At 45.5% G+C, this 15,597-nt stretch overlaps 1 protein-coding gene across 1 annotated transcript in view; it reads right to left on the bottom strand.

Moving 5' to 3' along the window:
* The window catches only part of LOC124612842 (b(0,+)-type amino acid transporter 1-like), a 439,105-nt gene that overhangs the window by 203,458 nt on the left and 220,050 nt on the right, over positions 1-15,597 (bottom strand). Inside the window, exon 2 of the mRNA XM_047141270.1 lies at positions 6,243-6,329. Within this exon, the coding sequence (XP_046997226.1) occupies positions 6,243-6,273 (31 nt within the window). The 5' untranslated portion in view covers positions 6,274-6,329. The remainder of the gene's footprint in view (positions 1-6,242; positions 6,330-15,597) is intronic.

The raw sequence follows: 15,597 nt of genomic DNA, 5'->3' as shown, positions 1-15,597 counted from the left end.
TCACGAATAAAATGTAAAACTATATCAGCATTGTCTCCCAGCATTGTTGCCATTGTGGCGGGAAGATTAAAAGTCCGTCGCACAGCGTCTGAAATTGGGCAGTCCAAGACGATGTGGACGACAGTCAAGTGGGAACCACAATGACACTGACCTGATTTCTCGCGATGGAGGAGGTGACCACGAGTCAGCGAAGTATGACCGATGTGTAGCTAGCAAAGGACAACGGAGCCCCTGTGAGTGGCTCACATGGATGATCGGCACACGTATGTTGTCTCCTTGACAACACGTAGTTCATTTGGTGTAGTGAGGGTGCACCATTCAGTATCCCAAATCCCAAAAACGTTACGGAGTAAAACCGATTGGAGAGCAGTCTCAGGCGGGTCGATCTCCAGAGTTGATTTACTAGTAACCTGTTTGGCCAACCTGTCATCAAGTTCACTGCCTGGGATCCCAACACGTCCTGGGGTCCAAGTGAAGGAACTAAACGTCCACTGTTTTCGAGGGCATAAAGAGACTCCTGGACAGTCATTACCAAAGTATGGAGAGGGGTACACTGGCCGAGAGCCTGTAGGCTGCTTAACGAGTCACTACAGGTGACGAAGGACTCACATCTGCAGGAACGGGTGTGTTCAAGAGCGCAAGAGATGGCTACCAACTCTGCAGTGAAAACATTTCAGCCATCCAGCAAGGAGCACTGTTCGGTATGTCCAACGTGAGCGTAAGCGAAGCCAACGCGACCACCGGTCATTGGGCCATCGGTGTAGACTATTTCTGAGTTCTGGAACTCGCTGAGAATGAAGAAAAATTGCCGGCGGAGGGCCTCAGGTGGAGCTGAGCCTTTTGGGCCTTGCGATAGGTCCAGACGAAACTGTGGCCGAGGCGTGAACCATGGAGGCGTGAGTGAGTGGACCTGCAGGAAAGGTGATAGAGGGAGTGTCCAGTTCAGTAAGAAGCAAACGGACACAGACTGCAATTTGAATCCCTGATCTGGGCCGCAGTTGCAGGAGATGGCTAGCCGTGTGTCTCACCATGACCAGTCTGGGGTCCTATCACCATGAACCAAATTTAAAGTATTCCTGTTGCTGGGAACTAATTACAATGGCCCTTTCATTAATGTCCTTTGCAAATTAAGATGAGAAGAAACTACTTAAAGCTTTGTTGTTAGCACTGTACTATTTATTGACATAATTACTTTCATTTGATTAGTTACAATGAAATCACTAGAATTAAGGGAGAAACAGCCACAATGTATCTCCCGCTTTAACACAGTATCCAACCTGTTACTCATGAAACAGTTACAGCGAGCCTGAACCGTAACCTAAGTTAATATCACAGGCAGTTGATATCCGAAGACACAGTGACACACTGAACTATGGCCATCGATAAATTGTATCAATTACTACGTGCTCCTCCCGCTGCTCCCCCTCCTCCCCCTCCAACATCCTCACAGTTTGTGGTAGTGCAGTACACACGTGTGAAGGCACAAGACAGAACTTGCCGTTCTGACTTACCACCGACTTTTTTCCCTCTCATCTGTCTTCTGACTGGTTTGATGTGGCCCTCCACGAATTCTCTCCTGTGCCAAATTTTTTTATCTCAGACTAACACTTGCAAACCTATTTGCTTGACGTATTCTAATCTCTGTCTTCCTCTACAGTTTTTGCCCTATACAGCTCCCTCTAGTACCATGGAAGTTATTCCCCGATGTCTGAACACATGTTCCATCATCCTGTCCTTGGTGTAAGAGTTTTCCATACATTTATTTCCTCGTCGCTTCTGCGAAGAACCACCTCATTCCTTATCCGATAAGTCCACCTAATTTTCAACACTCGTCTGCAGCACCAAATCTCAAATGCTTCCATTTTCTTCTGTTCCAGTTCTCCAGTGCATGTTTCACTAACATTCAATGGAGTGCTGTGCTCCAAAAGCACATTCTCAGAAATTTCTTCCTCAAATCAAGGTGATACTGGTGGACTTTCTCTCGGCCAAATATGCTACTTTGGCAGTGCTAGTATGCTTTTTATGTCGTCCTTGCTCCTTCCATCATGGGTTATTTTACAGCCTAGGTAGCAGAGTCCCTTAACTTCGTCAACTTCCTGAGCCCCCATTCTGATAATTTTCTCGCTGTTCTCATTTCTGCTATATCGCATTACTTTCGTCTTTCTACGTCTCACTCTCAATCCATATTCAGTACTCATTCCATTCGGCATATCACGCAATTCTTCTTCGCTTTCACTGAGGATAGCAATGTCATCAGCGAATCGTATCGTTGTTATCCTTTCACCTTGAATTTTAATTCCACTCTTGAATCTTTCTTTTACTTCCGCCATTGCTTCCTCGATGTATAGATTGAACAGTAGGGGCCGAAGACTGCACCCTGTGTTACATCCTTTTTAATCCGAACACCTCCCTCTTGGTCTTGCAGTCTTATTGTTCTCTCTCGGCTCTTGTACATGTTGTGTATCATTCATCTCTCCCTATAGATTACCCCCATTTTTCTCAGAATTTCGAACATCTTGCACCATCTGACATTATCGAACTTTTTTTATAGGTCGACAAATCCTACGAAGGCGTCTTGATTTTCTTTAGTCTTGCTTTAATTGTCAAACGCAACGTCAGAACTGCGTCTCTGGTGCCTTTACCTTTCATGAAGCCAAACTCATCATCGTCCTTTGCAGTTCTTCGGTATATCATGCTTGTCAGCAACTTGGATGCATTAGCAAGCTCTTCGTGCGATACTTCTCGCACATTTAGGTTCTTGCTATCTTCGCAACAGTGTGGACGAAGTTTTTCTTGGAGTTTGATGGTACGTCGCTAGTGTTATTCTTCACACCAATGTAAACAGTTGTTTGTTGCCACTTCCCCTAATGATTTCAGAAATTCCGATGGAATGTTATCTGTCCCTTCTGCCTTATTTGACTAAGTCGTCCAGAGCTCTTTTAAATCCGATTCTAATACTGTATCCCCTGTCCCTTCCCTGTCAACTCCTGTTTCTTCTTCTATCACGTCATCAGACAAGTCATCCCCCTTACTGAGGGCTTCAATGTAGTCTTTCCACCCATCCGATCTCTCCTCTGCATTTAACAGTGGAATTACCATTGCACCTTAGTATTACCACCATTGCTTTTAATTTCACTTAAGGTTATTTCGACTTTTCTTTATGATAACTCAGTTACTCGGACAATTTTTTTTCGGTTTGTTCGCATTCAGCCTATTCTTCATCATTACTAAACTGTGATCTGAGTCTATATCTACTCCTCAGTACAGTCTACAATCCAATATACGATTTCGAAATCTCTGCCTGACCATGATGTAATCTTACTGAAATCTTCCCGTATCTCCCGGTCTTTTCCAAGAATACTTGGGTCTCTTTAACAGAGTATTCGCTATTAATAGCTGAAATTTATTGCAGACGACAGTCTCTCTCATTCCTACTACCAAGCCCATGTTCTCCCGTAACTCTTTCTTCTTCTCCTTCCCGTATAACCGCGTCCCAGTCAGCCATGACTATTAGATTTTAATCTCCCTTCATGTACTGAATTACCCGTTCAGTATCCTCATACACTTACTCTATCTCTTCGTCTTCCGCTTGCGACGTCGGCATGGTTACCTGAACTTTTATTGTTGGTTTGCTGTAGATTCTGATGAGAACAACCTTGTCACTGAACTGTACACAGCAACTCACTCTCTGCCCTACCATCCTACTCAAAACGAATCCTACTCCTGTTACACCATTTTCTGCTGCTGTTGATATTAACCTGACCAAAATTTGTCTTCTGTCCGTTTCACTTCACTGACCTCAACTGTACCTAAACTGAGCTTAGCATATCCCTTTTCAGATTTTCTAGCTTCCTTACCACATTCAAACTGCCGACATTCCACGCCCCGATTCGTGCAACGTTACTCTTTCATAGGTTATTCAGTCTTTTTCTCATTGTCACCCCTTCTCGCTCCCGGAGATATTTCAGAATCATTTGCCACGACACTTCTTCAGTTACCGGCCACATGTTCTGTGAATATACGTTATGTCTCTTTAAGGTAGTGATTTTCATTGCCTTCTGCATCCTCATGCTGTTGATCACTTGATTCTTCTGCCTTTTAGGGCCAATTTCCCACCCCAAGGGGAATAGAATGCCCTGACTCTCTGTGCGCTCCTCTGCCCTCTGTGGTAAGGCCGTTGGAAGAACGAGGCTGACTTCTTATGCCAGAAGTCTTCGGGCGCCAATGCCGATTATTGAACCCGGGACCCAGAACGTTTTGGTTAGTAGGCAAAGACACTCCCCCTAGACCACGGGGTCACATCCTGAAAGTTTATAATTTTGAAAATACTAATAGAAGATTTGGACTGAAAAGTTAACTCTGCCAGAATCTGTATGCTGTTCTTACGCATTAAATCTTAAACAGCAGAGTCATTCTATTGACAAGGAAAGCATTAATTCGTCGACCAAGCAGAATGATATTTTATTGGCACACCGACAGAGCCATAAGCATCCGACTACAGCTGATAGGGCACACGAAATGTCAGCGGTAGTAGCCTGTGTACTTGCCTTTTCGCAGCAATGCAGGCTGTAATCCTCCAATCGAGACGATTGTAGTCTTGCGAAAGGGCTGCCATGCAATTTCCACAAGTTGCCTCAGTTTGAGTAAACTTCCTGCCGGTCTTGCAAACCGAGTAAAATTATGTTTCATCCAGTACCAAACACGTTCGGAGGGGGGGGGGGGGGGGGGGGAGATCTGGGAATCGTGCCAGCCAGTATAGTCGACGTACAGCTTTGAGAGCAAGACGGGTGACACGGGATACATGAGTAAGTGCACCGCCATCTTGGAAAAGCAGATCGCCTTGTTGGTGCAGTAACGGTAATACGGCAGGTAGAATGATGTTTTGGATGTACCGTGCACTGTTCAGTACGATCGCCAAAGGAGGCCGGCCGTAGTACGATACGGCTCCGCACACCATGACGCTGAGTGATGGCTCTGCGCGCCTCTGTCTTGTACACTGCACCACGCCCCCACAGGCATACGGCACCATTGGCACCGAGACAGAAGCGACTCATTACTGAAGACAAGTCTCCATTCGTGCCTCCACAAGTGCCTACCGCGACACCACTGGAGGCGGGCTGCACGATGTTGGGGTGTGAGCGGAGACGCTCTAACGGCATGCCGGACTGTTGTGAATGGCCCTCAATGATACCTCTGGAGCAGCAGTGTCCCCAATTTATTGTGAAGTCGCGGTGCAGTCCGATATGACACTTCGCAAGATGAGGCGGTCCCGGCGTGCATCTGCGCGTCGCCGCTGTCCGGACCCAGGCTGACGGCCATGTGCACCTCCTGCTGACCACTGACAACATCAATACATTGTTGAGGGCTCTCGCGCCACGTGTAGTGCAGTTCTGCGGTATGACCCCCCAGCTTCCCACAGACTCGTTGTACGCCCCCACTCAATCTCCATCAGGTGCACAATCAGTTCACTTCCACGCTGTCGCGGCATGCTGATCTTCTAGCAGACAGACGGAGCTCCGTATGGAATGGCAAACAGGCTGCTACTGGCTCTGGAGGTGAACTGCTGCTGCAAAGCTTGCAACATTACACGGCTGATAACGCGGTTTCTGGTTTGTCCGCAGCGCTGCGCGTTTGACCGTCGTATTAATTGCCCTGTCGTAGTGGCCCCTGAAAGCATGGCGTGCCTTACAAGTAAGTAACCTGCCCTAAGGTGGTATTTTTCCATTTTCCAGTAGAGTATTTGCATTAACTTTGAAATGAGAGAAAAAACTTTCGTTTGCTTCTAATCGTAATGATGTATTCACTTTAGTATTATTCTAGCAAATGAATTTTGAGAGAGTAAATCAAGATTTTCATTGCTTATAAAGCTATTGTGTGGTCTTCGAAGTGTATTGACATGAATTTTGAAAGAAAGCTCTACTGGGTCTAGGAATCAATGAGTGGCTTCAGCTTGATATGACACAAACTTGTGGACAGACTTTCTAACCGTCCTGAGGTCATTACCACAGCCAGAGATTCTGTGACACGATGTTAGCGCTATGTCTTCTGTTTGATGACTGATTTTTTTGTATGGTATAATTATTATGGATCTTTTCCAGAGAGGGGTGCGGGAATTAAAAGGCAACCAGCCCAGTCGTGCACTTCATTGTCACAAGGAGCATAGAGGAACAAGACTCCCTCTTGCCGCCCATTCTCAACTGTGGACCGCGGAGCTGTGGAGCAGGCGTGCCGCCAGGACTCACCGGACAGCTTCCTCTTCTCCGGCACTCCCATGTCGACGGCGAGCGTGGGGCCCTCGCAGCCGCTGTTTCTGCTCCTGGAAGCGGCACCTGCAACACAAGATACGCAGCCGCCTGTAGTCTTGCCGCCGAGGATGCGATACTGCTGTCATCGCTGACCCTACCGCCAACCCACTCTTCACGTGTCCACAAGCTGTATTTCCTCAGAAAAAAACACAAAGCTTAAGAACTATGACTACTGAACACTGTGGAACCTTTGGATTCACTTCTCCTTCGACTGTACAGAGAGCGTCAATTACATTCTTCACCTCAAACGTGTCCAGAACAGGTAAAATTTTCGGGGAAACGTTTTCGACCAAACATGTTTAGTATTTAAAAGCTCTGGCAGATTAAGCTTATGGTTGGAAGTCGACAGTGTTCTTTGCCTAGCTTATGGGGTATAGGAAATAGAGTCCTGCATGACCGAGTAAGCGAGCACAAAATACGAGATGGGGCGAGCACACCCTAATTGGATAGGCTGCCCGCACTAGTTCTAGTGAGCGAGCATACAAGCCGTGACCGAATACGTAGCACGTAACTTCAAACACATTACACGTGTCTTTATCCGTGTGAGACTACAGCCACTACGGGCTTCTCATTTGCGGTGTGTCTGTAATCATGCAGCGCGAAGAAACCAGTGCAGTGAGACGTAAGATTGAAATCAATGTTTACACATTGAAGAAATACGAAGGTCTAAAAAGCCAAGTATGGAGTACATTTCTGTTGGTTTTAGACGAAATCAGTGCGTCTACTGGGTACTATCGAAGCATAAATTGTTCCACATTATTGTGTTTCCAGTCGGAAACCACTCATTTAAAGAAAAACAGTTTCAAGGAACCTCAGAAAGATACCGGCAGTAATAAAAAATAGAATTACAGCAAGGTGTGTTGCAATGTGTGCTAAAGATATGAGACCTTTTAATGCTGTTTCAGGCGAAGGTTTCAGAGAACTAGGTCAAGAATTAATACATCTAGGTGCGCATTATGGAGAAGTTAACGTGGCAGATGTCATGCCACATCCCTCTACTATAAGTCTGTTTTTGCGGAAGTTATTAATAAAACATATGCTGCGACAGTTGATGTGTGGACTGATTCGCATAATCAGGTGCACTATTGGACGCTTACAACACATTACATTAACACAGATTGGTCTCTAGTGAACAATATTTTATTTATAGCAAAATTCCCGGACGTTAAGAAGACGGGAGTAAATATTATGAAATAAATTGAAGAGCGGATGGCTGATTGGGACATTTCGCAGGACACGTTGCACAGTTTTGTTTTTGTCTCCGACCAGGGTGCCAATGTAGTAAACGCTTTGGAAAATCACGAAAGGATTCCTTGTGCTGGTCATTGCATAAACACAGCACTTACCCATACTTTCGATGAAGATAGCTTCTTGTTAAATCATACCACGAACATCGCATGAACAATAAATACTGTAAAATGATTGTAAAGTGCGTTAAGAAGAGTGGCGTCTGCTCGTCTTTGAAATCATCGTTGAAACAAGAGGTCTTCACACGCTGGAACAGCTTGTACACTATGCTGGAATCCTCACACACTCAGTATAACGAAGTTGCTACTTTCTGACGGAAAAGGACTCTGCTTACAGATTGCAAGGATATGATAATAAGCTTGCAGGAAAAACTACGGATTTTCTGAGACCATTTAAAGAGGCCACAGATGGATTAACATAATCGTTTTTGCATAGTTAGTGGATATTGTACTATAGAGAAACGAGAATGTTATTATTCGTATAATATTTTATTAACGTGAAACACCTCGCTTTTACGGGAACGTTTCGATGATTTCCACATCAGTTCTGTATTACTTGTCTCTCTTGTTTATAATCATAGATTCTTCAAGTACTGAGTCAGCACCACCCAGAGAGAGAGATCGTTTCAAGGAATGGAGGAACAACAGGTCATACGCAGCAGATGAAATAGAGCTCTACATTTTAATGCACCCCAGAGATGATGATGATATCTTAAAGTGGTGGAGCAGACATGAAACAGACCTGCCAGGCCTGTCTGCAGTTGAAAGACGTATTTTATGTATCCCAGCAACAAGTGCACCTAGTGGAAGATGCTTTAGTAAAGCCGGCATGTTACTAACAAATCGCCGCAGCCAATTAAATCCGGAACACGTTAGTGATTTACTGCCGTTCAACAATAACTGAAATTTTGTTTCTCTTCCAAACAAGTGAAAAGTACAAGCAACGTCAGTAAATGTTTAATGTTCTTTGTATGCTTTCTTTATGAAGATGGTTGTCTTCTAGATGACAGGGACAGCACTTATTTAATGTTTCCTATTAATGAAAGGAAAAATATGTCTTCCGTTTGGAAATGAGACTCGTCTTCTATCCGCGATTCTATTGAAATATCATGAAATATCATTTTACTTTCGAAGTGCTTTATAAATTTAGCTGTGTCACGTACCCGTTCTTGGAAACGTTACTTTTGTATTAAAAGAGAGGATACAGAGAGAAATACATTGTTTGCGCGCGCGCGAGCGCGAGCGCGTGTGTGTGCGTGTGTGAGAGAGAGAGAGAGAGAGAGAGAGAGAGAGAGAGAGAGAGAGAGTGAGTGAGAGAGAAAGAGAGAGAGGCGTTAGATTTGTACAGCACAGTGCAGCGAGCCGGGGCGAGGCGAGGTGAAACGTCAGCGGTGACCGGTCATGCTCGGTTATCCGCGTGTCCGGAATCCGGACATCAGACATGGGGCGAGTACGTGACCGAGCCGAGTCGTGTGGGGCCGGACACGAGCGGCTCGGTCCCCACGTCAACAGGCGAGCAGCGACCGGCCAAACATTGAGCATTGCAGCACTCTAATAGGAAAACCATGAACATCAAAATCACGATGACTTCACAGGAATCTTAAGGCAGTTACTTCGGAATTCCATTCATGTCCCTTCACCTGCATTTACATGCCAACTCCCCAAGTCCCCATGCTGTGCGCAGCGGTGTGTACCTTGTTCGACTGTTTCTTTCCTGCTCCCCTTGCAAACAGAGCGAATGAAAAATTACTATTTATGCTCTCCGTATGAGCCCTAGTTTGTTTTATCTTGTCTTCGTGGTCCTTACGCGAAAAGTACATCGGCGGCAATAGAATTGTACAGCAGGCAGCCATAAATTTGATGATTTGTTTTCACGAAAAGAACACTGTCTTCGCTCCAGGTATTCTCACTTGAGTTCACGAAGCATCTCCGTAATACTCCCTTGTTGAACAAACCTTCCGGTAACAAATCTAGCAGCACGCCTCTGAACTACTTCGACATCTTCCTTTAATCCGACCTGGATGGGGTCCTAAACACTCTTAGCAGTACTTAAAAATTAATTCTGTCTACGAATTCCTTGAAGTCAGCTGTATACAGGTTCACTACCCAAAAGTGCCACATGAAAATTCGTGCCGGACCGTGACTGGAACACGGATTTCCCGCTTATCGCAAGCGGTCGCCTTCACCTCTTCGGATATCCGTGAACGCTCCCCAGACAGGCCTAAACTGCTGCATGTCACACTGTCTACATCCTTTTATCGTAGTCCACGGATAGCCGAAGTGATTAAGGCGACCGCTCTGCACATGCGGGAAATGCAGGTTTTCCTACTGTTCGCATTAAGTTACATTTTTCTACATTTACAGCAAACTACTATTTATCACCCCAAATATAAATTCAGTCTAAGTCACCCCGTGTCCTCCTACAACGACGGAGCCTTCTCGTACACTACAGCATCGGCAGCAAACAGTCGCAGATCGCTACCAATCGTATCAGTTAGACCATTTATGTATACACAAAATAATAACGGTCCATCACATTTCCCTGGGGTATTGCTGACGATACCTTTGTCTCTGATGAACGTAGCCGTGCAGGGAATCGTACTGGGTTCTATTACTTAGAAAGTCTTCGAGTCACGTATCTGGGAACCATTCGCTACGTATGCTCGGACCTTCGCTCTTACGGCTGAAGAAATTGCACTCAGCGAAGATCGAAATCCACCACATGATAGATGTCCCTAATATAAGCAAATCAGATATGCTCAAATTTTATTATATTACCTGCTCAATTACAAATTCACTAAACCAAGTCCAAAAAATTACCATAAACCCTCAGTATGTCCTAGAAACGAGCGTAGTCATTAGATTCTAAAAACATGCATAGTCGTTACGGCTGAATTATGCCATAAGTTTAGCTAAAATGTACGTCACCTCAATAATGAAATAATTTTGTGATTAACGCCATAGAGGAAACAGTCGTGCAATAACAGTCATTCAGATCACGAAAAACAATAATTGTGTTACAAAGTATGCCTAAAGAGGCCAGTGCTATGTCTGTGACCGCACGGCAACCGTTACTACGTGACAACGACCGAGAAAACAACTAGTGTACTTCGGAAATATGGACTTTGCCATTCCTTGGTGTTGCGTATGTGCGGGTAGGTTACAATGGATTACACAATGCACTTAAAAAGCTACAGGTATTGGGCAGAGTGCCAATTACCTTACGCGTTTATTCTTGGAATACTTTGTCGGGAAGGCAAGAACCATTCACCGATTCGTGATAGGAGACAGCTGTCGAGAAAGTTCGCTACAGATAAGAGAAGTTATCTATCATCGTATTACGGAATACATCGCAAAATATACATATTGAAGTACTTAGCTAGTATCTATATTGCCACATGTGGCGTCGAAGAACCTATTTTCACTAGAGAGAATTAAATGATAAGCAGTTGTAATTCTCTCACAATGCCTTATCAGATGGTATTCAGCAGCCACTGTACAAATGAATACCCGTGACGTTTATCTCTCCGGTAGAAAAAAGTGTTCTACATCTACATCTACATTTATACTCCGCAAGCCACCCAACGGTGCGTGGCGGAGGGCACTTTACGTGCCACTGTCATTACCTCCCCTTTCTGTTCCAGTCGCGTATGGTTCGCGGGAAGAACGTCTGCCGGAAAGCCTCCGTGCGCGCTCGAATCTCTCTAATTTTACATTCGTGATCTCCTCGGGAAGTATAAGTAGGGGGAAGCAATATACTCGATACCTCATCCAGAAACGCACCCTCTCGAAATCTGAACAGCAAGCTACACCGCGATGCAAAGCGCCTCTCTTGCAGAGTCTGCCACTTGAGTTTGCTAAACATCTCCGTAACGCTATCACGGTTACCAAATAAACCTGTCACGAAACGCGCCGCTCTTCTTTGGATCTTCTCTATCTCCTCCGTCAACCCGATCTGGTACGGATCCCACTCTGATGAGCAATACTCGAGTATAGGTCGAACGAGTGTTTTGTAAGCCACCTCCTTTGTTGATGGACTACATTTTCTAAGGACTCTCCCAATGAATCTCAACCTGATACCTGCCTTACCAACAATTAATTTTATATGATCATTCCACTTCAAATCGTTCCGCACGCATACTCCCAGATATTTTACAGAAGTAACTGCTACCAGTGTTTGTTCCGTTATCAAATAATCATACAATAAAGGATCCTTCTTTCTATGTCTTCGCAATACATTACATTTGTCTATGTTAACGGCCAGTTGCCACTCCCTGCACCAAATGCCTATCCGCTACTGATCTTCCTGTATTTCGCTGCAATTTTCTAATGCTGCAACTTCTCTGTATACTACAGCATCATCCGCGAAAAGCCGCATGGAACTTCCGACACTATCTACTAGGTCATTTATATATATTGAGAAAAGCAATGGTCCCATAACACTCCCCTGTGGCACACCAGAGGTAACTTTAACGTCTGTAGACGTCTCTCCATTGATAACAACATGCTGTGTTCTGTTTGCTAAAAACTCTTAAATCCAGCCACACGGCTGGTCTGATATTCCGTAGGCTCTTACTTTGTTTATCAGGCGACAGTGCGGAACTGTATCGAACGCCTTCCGGAAGTCAAGGAAAACAGCATCTACCTGGGAGCCTGTATCTAATATTTTCTGGGTCTCATGGACAAATAAAGCGAGTTGGGTCTCACACGATCGCTGTTTCCGGAATCCATGTTGATTCCTACAGAGTAGATTCTGGGTTTCCAAAAACGACATGATACTCGAGCAAAAAACATGTTCTAAAATTCTACAACAGATCGACGTCAGAGATATAGGTCTATAGTTTTGCGCATCTGCTCGACGACCCTTCTTGAAAACTGGAACTACCTGTGCTCTTTTCCAATAATTTGGAACCTTCCGTTCCTCTAGAGACTTGCGGTACACGGCTGTTAGAAGGGGGGCAAGTTTTTTCGCGTACTCTGTGTAGAATCGAACTGGTATCCCGTCAGGTCCAGTGGACTTTCCTCTGTTGAGTGATTCCAGTTGCTTTTCTATTCCTTGGACACTTATTTCGATGTCAGCCATTTTTTCGTTTGTGCGAGGATTTAGAGAAGGAACTGCAGTGCGGTCTTCCTCTGTGAAACAGCTTTGGAAAAAGATGTTTAGTATTTCAGCTTTACGCGTGTCATCCTCTGTTTCAATGCTATCATCATCCCGGAGTGTCTGGATATGCTGTTTCGAGCCGCTTACTGATTTAACGTAAGACCAGAACTTCCTAGGATTTTCTGTCAAGTCGGTACATAGAATTTTACTTTCGAATTCACTGAACGCTTCACGCATAGCCCTCCTTACGCTAACTTTGACATCGTTTAGCTTCTGTTTGTCTGAGAGGTTTTGGCTGCGTTTAAACTTGCAGTGAAGCTCTCTTTGCTTTCGCAGTAGTTTCCTAACTTTGTTGTTGAACCACGGTGGGTTTTTCCCGTCCCTCACAGTTTTACTCGGCACGTACCTGTCTAAAACTCATTTTACGATTGCCTTGAACTTTTCCCATAAACACTCAACATTGTCAGTGTCGGAACAGAAATTTTCGTTTAGATCTGTTAGGTAGTCTGAAATTTGCCTTCTATTACTCTTGCTAAACAGATAAACCATCCTCCCTTTTTTTATATTCCTATTAACTTCCATATTCAGGGATGTTGCAACGGCCTTATGATCACAGATTCCCTGTTCTGCACTTACAGAGTCGAAAAGTTCGGGTCTGTTTGTTATCAGTAGGTCCAAGATGTTATCTCCACGAGTCGGTTCTCTGTTTAATTGCTCGAGGTAATTTTCGGATAGTGCACTCAGTATAATGTCACTCGATGCTCTGTCCCTACCACCCGTCCTAAACATCTGAGTGTCCCAGTCTATATCTGGTAAATTGAAATCTCCACCTAAGACTATAACATGCTGAGAAAATGTATGTGAGATGTATTCCAAATTTTCTCTCAGTTGTTCTGCCACTAATGATGCTGAGTCGGGAGGTCGGTAAAAGGAGCCAATTATTAACCTAGCTCGGTTGTTGAGTGTAACCTCCACCCATAATAATTCACAGGAACTATCCATTTCTACTTCACTACAAGATAAACTACTACTAACAGCGACAAACACGCCACCACCGGTTGCATGCAATCTATCCTTTCTAAACACCGTCTGCACCTTTGCAAAAATTTTGGGCAGAATTTATCTCTGGCTTCAGCCAGCTTTCTGTACCTATAACGATTTCAGCTTCGGTGCTTTCTATCAGCGCTTGAAGTTCCGGTACTTTACCAATGCAGCTTCAACAGTTTACAATTACAATACCGATTGCTGCTTGGTCCCCGCATGCCCTGACTTTGCCCTGCACCCTTTGAGGCTGTTGCCCTTTCTGTACTTGCCCAAGGCCATCTAACCTAAAAACCGCCCAGTCCACGCCACACAACCCCTGCTACCAGTGTAGCCGTTTGCTGCGTGTAGTGGACTCCTGACCTATCCAGCGGAACCCGAAACCCCACCACCCTATGGCGCAAGTCGATGAATCTGCAGCCCACAAGGTCGCAGAACCGTCTCAGCCTCTGATTCAGACCCTCCACTCGGCTCTGTACCAAAGGTCCGCAGTCAGTCCTGTCGACGATGCTGCAGATGGTGAGCTCTGCTTTCATCCCACTAGCGAGACTGGCAGTCTTCACCAAATCAGATAGCCGTCGGAAGCCAGAGAGTATTTCCTCCGATCCATAGCGACACACATCATTGGTGCCGACATGAGCGACCATCTGCAGATGGGTGCACCCTGTAACCTTCATGGCATCCGGAAGGACCCTTTCCACATCTGGAATGACTCCCCCCGGTATGCACACGGAGTGCACATTGGTTTTCTTCCCCTCTCTTGCTGCCATATCCCTAAGGGGCCCCATTACACGCCTGACGTTGGAGCTCCCAACTACCAGTAAGCCCACCCTCTGCGACTGCCCGGATCTTGCAGACTGAGGGACAACCTGTGGAACAGAACAAGCAGCGATGTCCGGCCGAAGATCAGTATCAGCCTGAGACAGAGCCTGAAACCGGTCTGACGAGACAAACTGGAGAGGCCTTCCGTTCAGCCCTCCAGAATGTCTTTCACCCCCTGCCACACCTCGAGACGACCTCCCACTCTACCACAGGTGAGGGATCAGCCTCAATGTGGGCAGTATCCCGGGCAGCCACAGCAGTAGTCCGATCGGGGGATGCGTGGGACGAGCTGGCCGTCCCCTCAAACCCCCATCTGGACCCCCACAGCGATGCCCATTGGCAACAGCCTCAAGCTGTGTGACCGAAGCCAACACTGCGTGAAGCTGGGAGCAAAGGGATGCCAACTCAGCTTGCATCCGAACACAGCACTTGCAGTCCCTATCCATGCTAAAAACTGCCGGCCGCGGTGGTCTTGCGGTTCTAGGCGCTCAGTCCGGAACTGCGCGACTGCTACGGTCGCAGGTTCGAATCCTGCCTCGGGCATGGATGTGTGTGGTGTCCTTAGGTTAGTTAGGTTTAAGTAGTTCTAAGTTCTAGGGGACTGATGACCATAGATGTTAAGTCCCATAGTGCTCAGAGCCTGCTGCCTGCCTGCTAAAAACTGTTGTGTTAGAATTCAAATATGCGCCATTATTCTTGTGTGTAAAATATATGCTTGAAGAAATCATTATTTGTAAGAGAAAGACAATCGATGCCTTGAGAAGTCCAGAAATCTGAAAAACTGTCTACTTCACGAAAACACGTAATAATGAGACAAATTGCGCAGACTCCCTCCAAGTTGAATTACGTGTGCACACCCACTGGCATACCGTATATTACAACGACTGTTAGCAGTACCGGATTCTGCTGTATAAAATCACCCAGGCCTTGTGGTATTTCTATAAGCTCTTTTGTTACCATCCTCATTTGGACCTGATGACAGACTGTCTCTGAGGAACTTCTGATACAGTGTACTTCAGCACCACGCCCACTAACTATGAGGAATGTACCTCAATATTTGACACCCCAGTCCTGCATGTAT

This window comes from Schistocerca americana, chromosome 4, assembly GCF_021461395.2.
Source record: "Schistocerca americana isolate TAMUIC-IGC-003095 chromosome 4, iqSchAmer2.1, whole genome shotgun sequence".
NCBI classification, from domain to species: domain Eukaryota; kingdom Metazoa; phylum Arthropoda; class Insecta; order Orthoptera; family Acrididae; genus Schistocerca; species Schistocerca americana.
Note: the sequence above shows the minus strand (reverse complement) of the source record. Positions and strands in the feature narration are given on the sequence as shown.